This window comes from Saccostrea echinata, unplaced genomic scaffold (assembly GCF_033153115.1).
Source record: "Saccostrea echinata isolate AGI-Se365-2 ecotype Australia unplaced genomic scaffold, CSIRO_AGI_Sech_v1 ptg000012l, whole genome shotgun sequence".
Lineage (NCBI taxonomy): Eukaryota > Metazoa > Mollusca > Bivalvia > Ostreida > Ostreidae > Saccostrea > Saccostrea echinata.
Window position 1 is genome coordinate 14,767,238 of NW_026889761.1, and position 13,686 is coordinate 14,780,923.

General features: G+C 32.9%; 1 protein-coding gene across 1 annotated transcript in view; it reads left to right on the forward strand.

Moving 5' to 3' along the window:
• LOC133185052 (agrin-like) overlaps positions 1-13,686 on the forward strand; it is a 38,307-nt gene that overhangs the window by 5,175 nt on the left and 19,446 nt on the right. Inside the window, exons 4-7 of the mRNA XM_061320116.1 lie at positions 3,179-3,281; positions 4,385-4,522; positions 5,364-5,500; positions 9,193-9,387. Coding sequence (XP_061176100.1) covers positions 3,179-3,281; positions 4,385-4,522; positions 5,364-5,500; positions 9,193-9,387 — 573 coding nt within the window. The remainder of the gene's footprint in view (positions 1-3,178; positions 3,282-4,384; positions 4,523-5,363; positions 5,501-9,192; positions 9,388-13,686) is intronic.

Consider the following 13,686-nt stretch of genomic DNA (forward strand, 5'->3'; position numbering starts at 1 on the left):
GCCCTACTCTTGATATGTGTGTTAAAAAAGTAGACATTAGCTAGATGGTGAGCATAAAAAATTCAGAATATTGTGAAAAGGAAGGAAATATTTTAGCAGTGTTGATGTCTTTTAATCTTAATGGAATAACATACTTCAAGTATTATTAAAATGAAAAGTATGAATATGGTACATAGACAGAATGAGTTTCTTTGATAAAGTATGGTAGAAAATGTATACCTGCACTTTTGTACAAACTGAAGAAAAATCTATTGCTTTAATATTTACCAAGTTACATTTTAGTATAAATTGGTACATGCAATGTGCTCATAATTTGTTATAAAAGTTCAGTCATGGGACTTAATTATTCACGACTTGCAAAATGGCTGCCGAAAAAGGTGTCCACTCAGTGAAGTTAGAAAGCTGTTTGTTCTGGATAAATTTAGAAACTTACCTAAATATTTGGTCAAATTTCCTTTCGTCTTAATTACTTTATTTATTTATCCTGGTATGGAATTATAAATGTCTTTTAGGTAATTTAATGGATTGTTTTCCTACATGGTCTGATTTTCCACAATCAGATATTGTTGCAAGTTTATGAGATGGACACAGGTTTTTAATTCCCTTTTCAGATGCAACCAAATGTTATCTATTATATTCAAATCTGAAGATTGTGCTGGCCAATTTAATATTTTCATGTAGTTATACTGTTATTAGTCATGTAATCTTTAACAAATTTTGATTGATGAGCAGGAGCATTATTATTCATGAAAATGTATTCATTGTGTGGGAAATGACTTGCAATAACTGGCCAGATATTATTTTCAATTATTTGTAAGTATTTGTTACCTTGAGGCCAAAAAAAATTAATCAATAGTTTCTCAGGCACCACCGCATCAGGTCAAAAACGGCCGCATTGATCAGGACACAGACTACCAATTATTTTGCTATACATTCCTTTATAATGTAAAAATTAATTTAAAAAATCACACCGGCTCAACTTACCTGAAACTTGGCATAGAGTAACAACAATTCAAGTCCAAAAATTTTTCAGGCTCTCGGGAAAATTCATAGTCTGCAAGTCCTGCTATGGCATCGCAAATAACCCCTACCCTGCTTATTTCACTTTTCCTTCGAGGAAAGGGTAAACATGGGCCTCTTTACACCCTTCCTACTACGCGCTTAAAAGCAAAATTTCCCATTATTATCAATTTTATAATTTTTTTCAGACCCTCTCCTTTCCATCTATGCCCAAAAATAACCCCATTCCACCCCATATACATCCCAAAGAATTTTTAAGAAAAAAGCTCTATTTTTAAACTGGCACTACTTGCGTGGTCAATGAAATAGGGGTAAAATTAGTAGTCTGTAACCATCAATTTTATTGACATTTTGAAAAGGGAAATAACTCAATTTTCTATTTTTCCAAGTTGAAAAAGAAAATTGAGTTATTTCCCTTTTAATAACAATAATAGATAGACGTTTTTCTTATATAAACAATATTCTTCTAGTCTATACAGTCCTTTATTAATTAACTTTTAAAGAAATGTTTAGAATAACATAATTTATAGTTGAGTACATTATAATTAGTATATTTAGAGAACAAAAAACTGATAATCAGTTCATATCATCATTTTGTTGAACGACTGACATGAAAATAAGATACCTGTTTTTAAAAAAAAAAACTGCCTGCTGCATTGAATTTTGAAATTTTTGGCCTGAGAAACTATTAATTATTTTTTTATGGCCTGAACATTAGTTAATATTGTGCCTAGATCTTCAAAACATCCACACCCGCAGATCAAAACACTTAACTTTTGTCCTGGATCAGGTCACTCAAGTTAAGAGTTGTACTTTTCATCCACTTTTCTTTAGACATAGATCTTATTGTCCCCAATAATAATCTGAATCTCTTCACAGAATATCCATTTACACCAGTCCTCCTGACCTGTCAACTCTTTTTCTCTCTCACTTTACACATTCTCATTTATTAACTTCATTGACTGCTACTTTCCTTAACTTCAGGTCAAAAAAAAAAGCAGTTGGTGAAGTTAGCAAATTAAAAAAAAAAAAAATGTGTAAAAAGTGGTTTCAGGCAAGAAAAAGAGTGGACAGTTTAGGTAGACTCTGTACACACCCCACTTTACTTATTGTTCCCTGGACAGTTTTTATACAAAATTGATGATCACTATTTCATTAATTATGCTGGTTATGTCCCTGTAGGATTGTTTTCAGTTTTCTTCAGGACATAAATAGAACTCTTTATTAAATGATCTGAGAAGTTTGTGTCTCTCACCGAGAACAAAGACTTCTGGCCTCTTCCTGGACAGTATTCTACATCAGAATGTTCAAATTTTTTAAATGACACTTCTCACCTTAGAACTTGGTATTCCTAAAGTTCTTCATAACTCTGAAACATTTCTGTTCACTTCTTTAGAATTTATTATGAGTTTTCTTACTTCAATGGTCAGCTACTGTCCTTTCTGACCCATTTCAATACATCCTGTTTTTTTTTTTATTTTGACAGCAGACCAAAAAAAAAAATTGTGTATATATATATATATATATCATCAATTTAGTAGCTTGACACTGTAACAAAAATAGGAAGAGGAAACATTTTCTCAATTTATAGTGTGAACCCTATTTTTGTTTTTGAAGCAAAAATATGCTGCTGAATTGCAGCGAATTTGGGAAAGTGAATAATTATGTGTCCTGACTGTACATGTGGTTGGTGTTTTACGGTGGAGGTGGGGTGGGTGTGTGAACTTGATATTCAAAATTTTTAACGACATGTGCTGTGCATGCATTTTGATTAATAAAGAATCAATAAAACAAATGAAATCATAAGTAAATTTTGTTCTAATGTTTTTCAAATAAGTTGTAATTATCTTAATATGTTAATTACTGTATATGCTAATACTTGAACTGATGTGAAATAAACAGTATAAGTCACTGCCTGTCAGTGCCTGACAGTTCTGTTTGATGAGAGTATGTGTCAGTGCCTGACAGTTCTGTTTGATGTGAGTACAAGTCACTGTCTGTCAGTGTCTGAGAGTCCTGTCTGATGTGAGTATAGACATCATGTTACTGGACATCCGCACTATTGAGGAAATTATTGATAAATGATTTCTGCTGTTAAGAATGCCTATGCTAGTTGGATGCTAGTGATATGATATTGTATATTTGTTTCATTTTACAGAGGCCAAAGCCACATTTAGTGGACATGAACACAACATCAGGGCAGCCATATTTGCTCAGTTTGGTAAACAGATCATAAGTGCATCGGATGATAAAACTGTCAGGTACAAAAACCACAACAGAAAGAAAACCTTTTAGTTTTCAGTTTTATCCAAGAAAGTGCTGTATACAGTAAAACATGCTTATAACAAAGTGCCAGGGACAGACAATTTTGCCTCGATAAAAACATAATTTGTTATATTCATTATGTTTACAATGTATTTTAAAGTTATATGGATAAAATTCACTTCACTGTAAGCATCAATTCATTATAAGCATGTTTTACTGTACTTTTATTTTTAGATGGTATATTACATTTAATATACAGATTATTTTTTGTTATCTTAGCTTTGCTTTTTTAAGCGGTTAAACAGTGACTAACAGAAAAAAAATAAAGCTATTAAAGATATGAATTGTGTAATGTATTTAGTAGTTTGCTATATTTACAAAATGAAAAATCTTAAAACATTGTTTACATTGACTCTTGTACATGTTTTTGTTTGGATGTGCACATTTCAGTAAAATTGATGTTAGGGAAATATTGATTACTGTTAAATTGTAAATAATTTATAAACTATAGACATCGCTACTTTAGATTCAAATAATGTTATTCATTTTAAGTTGTTTCAAGTGCTCTGTCTACAACCAGGAAAATTCAGAGCAGGAATTATCTACCTTTGTATACTTTTGTATACATAGAACTCCATAATGAGCAGGAGTTATCTCCCTTTGTGCACATAGAACTCAATAATGGCCACTTCTGACAATTTTGTATGAACTCATCATCATGTGCTGTAAAATGTCACTGATATCTTATATTCATTGGTTGTTTAATGCTTAAGAAATGAGAAGGGACATGTGAAGTGTTGAATGTTTTCTTCCATTATTCTGAAGGTTACTCATGAATAAAACGAATTTAAATAAAGTGTGGTAAATGTTGCCAACTTGTAAATTACGAAAATTGAATGTTTTTAGCAAGTTTGGCACCCTGAAATACTTGTCTGAAATGCCTGTGAATTGTGTGCACATCCAATTTTTTGGTCAAAAATTTTTCAAAAAAGATTCTATGTATAGGACATTATCATAGCTAATTTCCTTTTTAAGGATGTGGGATATTCTTGATAGTTCATTGATATAATTACATGAAATTCTGTCATGTTTTGAACAGGGTATGGGACACAGTCAGTGGACAAGAGGTTAAGAAACTGGAATTTCCGGGAATCCCCAGCAGTTTAGAACTGTCCAGGGACGGACGAATTCTGGTCATTACCCATGGTAACTGTACCAGCTTCTGGAATGCTGACAGGTATACACAGAGAGTGGTACATAAATATCTTTATGCTCCAGATATAAATTGGCCGGGTACATATAGTGTTACCCTGTTCCATCATTCTGTCATCATTGACTTTCCATTCATTATCTTGGCAACAGTTGCACACATTCAACGCAAATTTGACAGATGGATACGTCAAGGAATACACAGGTCAAGTTCGAATTTGGTCATGGTCTGGTGATTTTTGATAGGGTTATCCCTCTTCAACTTAGAAAAAAAAAATTTCAGTTTCCACTCTCTAACTTTTGTAGGGATGTATATATGTATAAGGTTGAAATTGCATATGCAGGTATTTTACCAGAAAATACAGGTCAAGTTCAAATTTGGTCCTGGTCCAGTGATTTTTGACAGTTATCCCCCTTAAACTTGGAAAAGATTTAAAAATAGTCACAGTTTCTAATCATTATCTCGGCTACAAATATGCAATTTACAATTTGCATTTTGAAATTTTGGCTGCCGGGGAGGAGGGGGGGGGGGGGGGGGGCATTTGTGGCATTACGATACATCTATTTTTTTTTTGTTTTGTTTTGTTTTTAGTTGATGTAATAGACCTGTCAATGTTTTGAACACTGTCTCTTTTTAGATTATTTTTCTGTGAAGGTATTTTTATGAAAACAAATCTGAATATCATAGACTACTGATAATTTTGTCTGAAATGAAATATTATTTATTTCTACTGATTGCTGCTTTCAGCATAAGTATGAAGAAATAAAAAAAAATACAAGAGTGTTGTGTAGATTTTATCCTTTATTCTTTAAACAATAAGTGAAAGCCAGAATGTTTTATTTGACTATTTTATTTCCCTACGAAATAGGTATGAGAAGATTAAGGATTACATTGCCCCGACTCAGGTGAACTCGGCATCTCTCCACAAGGATAAGAAAGTGTTTGTATGTGGGGGAGAGGACTTTAAGATGTACAAGTTTGATTATGAGACAGGAGAGGAACTAGGTAATTTTAAACAATATTTTATTATGTATAACCATAAAAGGATTGGACAGCAGGCACTGCCTATATAAGTCCTCTCCTACTAAGTAAAACATTCCACTGCCAAACATGTTATAGACACTTAGAGATCATTTTGTTTGTATGTCTAAGAAAATAGTTCTGCAAATAGAATAAATAAATAATACAGTAAAACTTGATTGTAGCAAAGTCCTGGGGACCTGTGAATTACATGTAACTTTGATATATCCATAATTGCTGATATCGGTAAAACGAATTCGGTAAAGTGTTTGAAATATATACATGTTTTCTCTTCAAATATGACTACCACATATGTTCTGGAAAATATTGAATACAAAACTTATCTTGGATTACTTAAGTTGTATAATGAATTAATTCAAAATATAAATACTAAGGAATAATAACTTACTTCAATGCTTTAAACATGTTAAATTTTGAGATCTTTTAAAATTTGCTATAAAAGATGTAAATATCATTATTTTTTAACTTAAATGGGACACAAATACAGTTCACTTTATCCCTGAATTCGTTATATCAGTGTTACAACTGTAACACTTTACAAAGAATTGCAAAAATTTGCCAGGAATTCAGTATGAATTCACTTTATCTGTAAATTCATTAAATCTGTGTTCATACTAAACGAGGTTTACTGTAAATAAGAAAAAATGATGGGAAAAGGTCAAACTTAGAATTTTGGTCACAAAGTGTGATCCATATTTGAAGGAGTTGATCGGTTGACTTCAGCCTTGGGGTGTATGGAATACAGCCCAGGGTAAATCTGGATAAATCTTTGATTGAACCAGGAAAACTAATAATATGTTGATGGTGTGACTGTTAGGGCGACCGCAGATACCTATTCAGTTTTAATTTTCATCCGTCTGACGGTCTCTTCAAACCACACGTGACATTTTGTATGTCGATCTAGACTCTGACATCACATGATGTCGTATGTAGGTTGCATTACAAAATCGAAGCCTGAACAGTGCTTTTTTTTAATGAAGAATGTTTAATCTACTGTTTTTTTCTACAATATCCATTAAATCAATGTGATTTTATTTATTGTTGAACTTTTTTTGCTATCTCGAGAACATAGTTTGTGGCGAGATGCAATTCGCAAAGCATCATGGGACCAAAAGTTACTGCAGAAAAAAATTTGTTTGGATCAATGTGCAAAGCCCTAATTTTCTCTTCGCCCAGGCATTGCTTAAAGAACTTGCAGTGATGAGCAGCGCTTTGAGCCACTCGCTTCGCTCGCTATCACTTGAGAAAACTGATTGATCATGATCGTAAAACATTGAATTTAAAAAAAAAGATTTTTATGCTATTTTTATTTAATAATTAAAAATCTAAGTCTAAATCTAAAAAATCTATGTCTGCAAGCCCCACACAGGATATTACTAAAGTGAGAAGGCAGTTCTGCCACATGATGAACAAATACCTTTATGAGTGTTTAAAGTTGTTTCCTTATTTGTAATTTTATCTTGAACAAAGACATTTGAAAATGTAAATATTATGTTTTACTATGTTATTTTTGCCCTGTTTTATTTTGCCCATTCAGACTTGCAAACAATTGTGCCCCATTTTAAATTCACCAACTTGAATGAGGGTGAGAGGGGTGAAAATGAAGGGGGCAGTAATTTCCCTGTATGCAGTATTCACATCAACTATACTTACATGTATTTAATATTTAGAAAAAAAATCCTGCTTAAAATTTAGGATTTTTTGCTTTATTTACCAATGTTTGAGAAATTCTTTGGAAATTGAATTCGAGCTCCAAAGATTGTGTAATGAAAAAAAAAAACAAAAAACAAACAAACAATCGAATTCAAAGATTTATTCCCAAGTATTCTGTGTTAATACGTGCATTGATTAAGTGTAACACCAGAAAATAGCAAGGCATTTTGTTTATAGAAAAATGCTTATATGTGTAAAATGGACACTTTAATCATTTTTGGCTTCTGTGAACTGTCAGTAACAAACCTAATAAGTGTGTTTGTTTTGTCAAGAACCAATAACAGTTAAAAAACCTACCAAGATCAATTACAATTAAACAATTTTCTCGTCTGTGCAAATCTTCTTTGCTCATCATCTTATTGTTTACTGATTATGTAAGGTAAGGTAAGGACATATGAATTTCTCAGTCTCTTTTAAATGTGAAAATAGCACTGAAATGATTTTTTTCTTTTAATTTTGATGACTTAACTTTATTCAATCTGCAATGTTGCCATCCAAATTTTGCTACTCACCGTCCACAAAACCATTGACAGCAGGGATGTGACATCCGTTACCCAATGACAGAGCATCATTCTAGTCCAAGGCAAAAGAACTATAAAGTTTTTACCAAGAGAGAGATTTTTTTTGTATCATTTGTCCCAGGGGGTCTTGTTTTCTATTTTTTTTTTCTCCGAATGAAATCATTGGATTTCTGTAAATATTTTGAAATACTTCCTTGAAGTAACCTTTAAATGCCATATTTCTTGATACTTGAGTTGCATTTACAGTTAATTAATACTGAGAAAATGTCTGTGTACTTCATGGTTTCTTTCCAATGTCAGTTTTCTCTGACTCTGTATCCTTCGAATTTGTTGCAGGATTAATGATTTCTTTACTTCACCAATGATAGCTGCTGGCAATTCCCTTGATGAAAAACTTAATTCAGTGTTCAAGGACATATAATTAATGACTATTTAATTAAACAGTACTTTAACCATCTCTGTGCTTCAATATGCCCTTTTAAGTAATTGAAAATTCAAGGCTGCAACATCAATGCTGTGCCTAAGTGCAGCTGGTGAATAAAATTTAATTACTTTTGACCTTTTGATATCTATAACACCAGTATGGCAGATATAATGAAAAATTGAGTGAATTGATGCTCCTGACTGTATAATGAATCAGTAAATTGAATTTGGTCCTGCCCACAAGCACCTTTGTGTGTTTTTTAATGTGGATCTGTTTATGTCCTTGGACACAGAAATTTTAGCAGAACACTGCATGCAGTCCCAGAATATCTTGATCTATTTCAAATTAGATCTTTGAATTACTTGTATCCTGACCACCTGTGTTTGTCGAATGCACGAGTAGATTGAAGATCTAATTTAATTAACTTGTGAGTACATGCACCTGTGACTCCCTTTACATCAGTTTTTCTGTATATGTCTTGGTACATCTGCGTATGTCTTGGTACATCCGTGTATGTCTTGGTACATGTACCTGGTATTGTGTTTTATTTTTCCTATTGTACTTCGATCATCTATGAGACATAATCACAGGTACTTGTGGACAGTCCCCCCCCCCCCCCCCCCCCCCCCCCCCGATATTCAACCCTTGGGCTTGTTGGACATTTTTTTCAAAAATTATATTAATTGCACTTATTCATCTTGTGTACCATAGGAAAAAATCGTGAAAACCCCAAAATAATCGTTCCACACAAAAATACCCCACTATACATTATACACAAGCCCCGGGGTTGAATATGGGGGGGGGGGGGGAGGGTCCTGTACACAAGTACCTGTGGACATAATAGTAAGTAATTTGCTGCATTGGAGGAAAAAAATTTCATATTCTTTCCACTGGCACCAGGATAAACTGAAATCATCATGTATTGTGCATTTATGATGCATTTGTTTGTCAGTCATTTTACTGAATCTTTTTAAAAGTATTGATTGTTCTGATTTCAGAGTCCTTTAAAGGACATTTTGGCCCTGTACACTGTGTGCGTTTCTCCCCTGATGGTGAATTGTATGCCAGCGGAAGTGAAGATGGGACGCTCCGACTTTGGCAAACCACTGTAGGCAAAACCTACGGATTGTGGAAATGCGTCATGCCAGATGAATGTGTCAACAATAACGACGCGACTCCAGTGAAACCAGAATCCTAATAGATAATGTTTTTCATCGGATTTGGTTTTAAAAAAACGTACATTTAAGGCCAGCTGATTGAAATAGGTCTGTGAGCCATGGTCAGTGATGTTCAGCCAGTAAAACAGCTGATTCCTCTTTCAACACACCATCTTTTCTCGATGTTGCATTGCATCACAGCATGTTTAATTTTCTTCGAGTCATTCACTGACAATTTGAAGATCATCAAAATTATCATCAAAAAAAATTAAAAACTTGAAGTTTCTAAGTTAAGGGAAAAAAAATGGAAAACAGGGTCAGTTTTATTCATATGACTGTTTTGTGTTAACGAGATTTAATTTTTTCCCCACATTCTTTTTGCATTTTGAAAGCAGGTTTAAACTTTTTGTATAATTTTAACTGGAGAGGAAAGGAGAAGTCATGTTGGAAACAAAGCTGAAAGAAAAAAAATCACACTTTGACAGTTGATTGGGAAACCAAAGTATTTTAACTTAAAATTCCAATATCTGTCTACTACTGTGGATGTTGTATGTATAAATTCAAATCTCTGTTGATTTTGACAAAATTTGTAAAAGAATGCATTAAATTTTAAAAAGTTATTTATTCATTGATGGTTTTTGGTGCTATTACAATAAAACGAGTTCAAACTTCAGCTGTTTTTCATACTTGTTACATGCACATGTGTGTTACAGGGGAACTATGTTATGTTCAAGCATGTCTGGTTGTTCAATTCCTAATAGTGTTAGGTACATTGATCAATCATCATTTAATATTCGAGTCAGAAGTATTTCAGCCATACATGTATATCGGCAACATTTCCTATTTGAAGACCTGAAGGCATAAAAAAATGAATAACATCAGATTAATAGGCATATTATATTGCACTGAAATTAAGTAAAGTGAAATATGAAGATAACGAACAGTATTCAATCTCGAAAGTCCAATGAAACGATACAAATTCGGAGCAGAGCAAACACGGACCTCAAAATTTAGAGGTTGGATCAGGTGCCATGGCGGAGTGAGCATCCCCCGCCGACCGGTCAACCCCGCAGTGTGCTTCTTGTCATGATCGCGAAAAAAACGGGGAAAAATCCATAGACAGTTCAGTGTACATGTATAAGTAATGGCCTAACAATTAGTATGAAAAACATCAGTCAGCATTTGACTTGATGATTGTATGTGCTAACAAGATCATTGTATCGACCGTAAAACTAACGAAATGATAACTTCAAACGAGACTGTTGATATCCTTGTTTCATCAACTTGTTTGTCAATAGTTTGCCTCGTTTTAGAAATTGTTCATAAGTAGAGCATGCTCTTGCGTATCGAATCAACTGAGAGACATAAACCCCATATGCAGGTGATAAGGGTATAGAGCTAAATATAGAGCTAAAGTCAAACAGTCCAAATAAATATATTAAGGTTATACCTGCCATACATTTAAGATACAAATTTGTTATGAACATATGCAGACAAGCAGAATTTCTATACATTCTTTATATTGAAGGGAAATGTCCTTCAACAATGTGAACAAGACACTACAATATCCTTTTTAGATTCATCATTGACTACTTCATCACTGTGGTCATTGTTGGTGTTTTTATTCACGAAATTGGGGGTTGCTTACCCTCGAGTTTTGAATGCATTTTTAAGGTCATTGAAATTTATGAAATTATGACAAACAAAACTTTTTTGAGGAAAATTTTCTTGGCAAAAATGATTCAGTTATTTAAAAAATAATAATAATAAATTCGTGGGGTTCAAACCCTAGCAATAAAAGTCATTTTCCTGTGAGACTAACACGCTTTTTTAAAAATCTTTTATTTGAGACTAACACGCTAACCAATACGCTATACAGCTCTTGATGAATTGTGGCATTTAAATAATGTTTGTGATATGACCCTTCACCCTTGACTAAATGGACTTCAAGTATTTCTCTGAAAGATGCGAATCATAAAAGTGTATTTTTAAGGTATTTGCTCCATGTTTTTGTTGACCAAAAAATGTATATTTTTCTCAAATCTTTTAGGATAAACTTTGAAGAATATGGAGCGAAGATCCACTCATATCGAAAAATTGTGTTTTAGTTTGGGAAAATGATTCTTTTTGCCATATTTAGTGTGTGTATGGTATTTCATTTCATAGGTAAAAAATTTCAGTCTTAGTGAGATTTTTGCAAATTGTGGAGATTGTACAAAAAGTATACTTTTATGTTAGATGGAATATCAAAGAAAATCTTGTTATAATTGAGTTTTAATTTTTCACCTTTATGTTTATTGCACTGTAGGCATTGCGCTCGCCTTATTCGCCCATCTTCTTCTTGTCTGTCACTGTTTTATTCATTTCCTGCCTATAATAACTCTCAAGTCAAGGCTAAATGGAAGTTGATACTTGACACAAAGATCACTTCAGACTTGAGGATATGTCATGCTCTAACTGAAGGTCATTTTGGCAAGTTCAAAGTCACTGACAGAAAAAGTGTTAAATGTGTCAGGTCTATTATTTTCTAATGGGGAAACATTAGAAGTTCATATTTAACCCAAATAGTATTTATGTCTTGCAGATGTGTTAAAACCTTGACTCGGGGTCATTCTGGCTAGTTCAAATCATTGGCAGAAAAAGTAAAACATTTTTATTGGAAGTTGAGACTTCAGTTAAAGATTATTTATGAGCTAAAATTATGTCATAGCTTTGACCCAAGGTTAGTGTGGCAATTTTAAGGTCACAGGCAGAAATGGTGTAAAATTTGCGTCAGGTCCTTAATTTTCTAATGGAGAAAAACTGATGTCTCTATTTCACTGAAAGTCTACTTTTGACCAGAGGATGTGCCATTTTTTAACCAAGGTAATTTTGGCAAGTTCAAGGCCACATGTACATTTACAACATTGCAAACAAGCACTTTAAAAAAATTGCAATGGGTGAAGGGGGTACTACATGTATTTTGTGAGCCCACTCACAGTACCTCTAATTGAATAAGCCTCGGAATGAATCTTGACATTGATTTTTTTTCAACAATTTTTATTTCACACATCTTAATATGACTCACAGTCTTGTAAAAAAAAAAAAAAATTTAGATATTTGCACCCCCCCCCCCCCCCCACACACACACAAATAAATACAATTTTAGAGAAATAGAATTTCTTTCAGTTTTGCCTTATTTAGATACCAGTGTTTATTAGCATGAAATAAAATTGGAAGTGATTTGTGATATCTTCCAATGATATAACATACTTTTTGCACTGTAATAATTAAAACTAAAAGGATTGATCCAATACTGCATAAGTTTGAAAAAACATGCATTTTTTTTGAATGCCTGGATATTTATAGTTTTTTTTAAAATCCAAAATACGGTATACTTGTCAATCAGTTTTCAATTATAAAATGCATAACTGTATTTTAAATTACTTAACTGCCGATTTTCATAACCTGAGGAACGGACTAGTTCAATTAATGGAAATATGCTTCTAAGCATTTCTCATAAAAAACGTTCAAGCTCTAACGATTTCATTTGATAGCAAACAATTTTAATGACGAAATGCTTTTCTAAAACTTAACACATCATCGCCCAACTGTCATATGAGGTGTAAATATCCTTAGGGATTGGATGCATGAGTTTTACTGATGTAGAAGACAGGAAATTAAAGTTCGAATTGATCTCCTCGTTCAAATGTTAGAAATCGTCACTTCAGACGGCTCGAAAAAAATACTCGTCTAGGATTGCCTAACTTGCATTGACAAGTTGTGAAATTTTGAATTCTGAATGGCTACTGGAACTGTTTTTATAAATATTTTCACCCTATGGATATACAATTGTTGATAATCATTTCGCAAGTACACTTTTGTACTTTTTGTAAGCATTTTTTAACAGATCATTTTTATTTCTTATTCTTATGACGGATTGAACAGTTAAACTTTTATTTTATATATGTCAACCATTGAAGGTTTTGTGATCACATATTTCTGGAAATCCTGTCAAGCACAATTATTTTTTATTTTTACAGACAGTCTCCTAGAAAACAAAACAAAAAGTTTTTTTAAACAACACAATATTTACTAATTTTGAGAAGTCAACTACAGGTTAATTAAGGACCCCATCTCAATTATTGTGTGATGAACCTTGGGTCCTTGATCATGAACACTACGGAAAATTTCAAATAATTTTGCCATGGGTAAAATGTCTTCTGAAACCTTTAAGCAATTTATTTTCCAGTACTACGTCATACATCACAAGGTGTTTGGCTATGTAAATATATTGTTCCTTCTAGGTAACATTCAGGCCTGTAGGAAGCAATTTCAGACAAAGTGGGGGCGGGG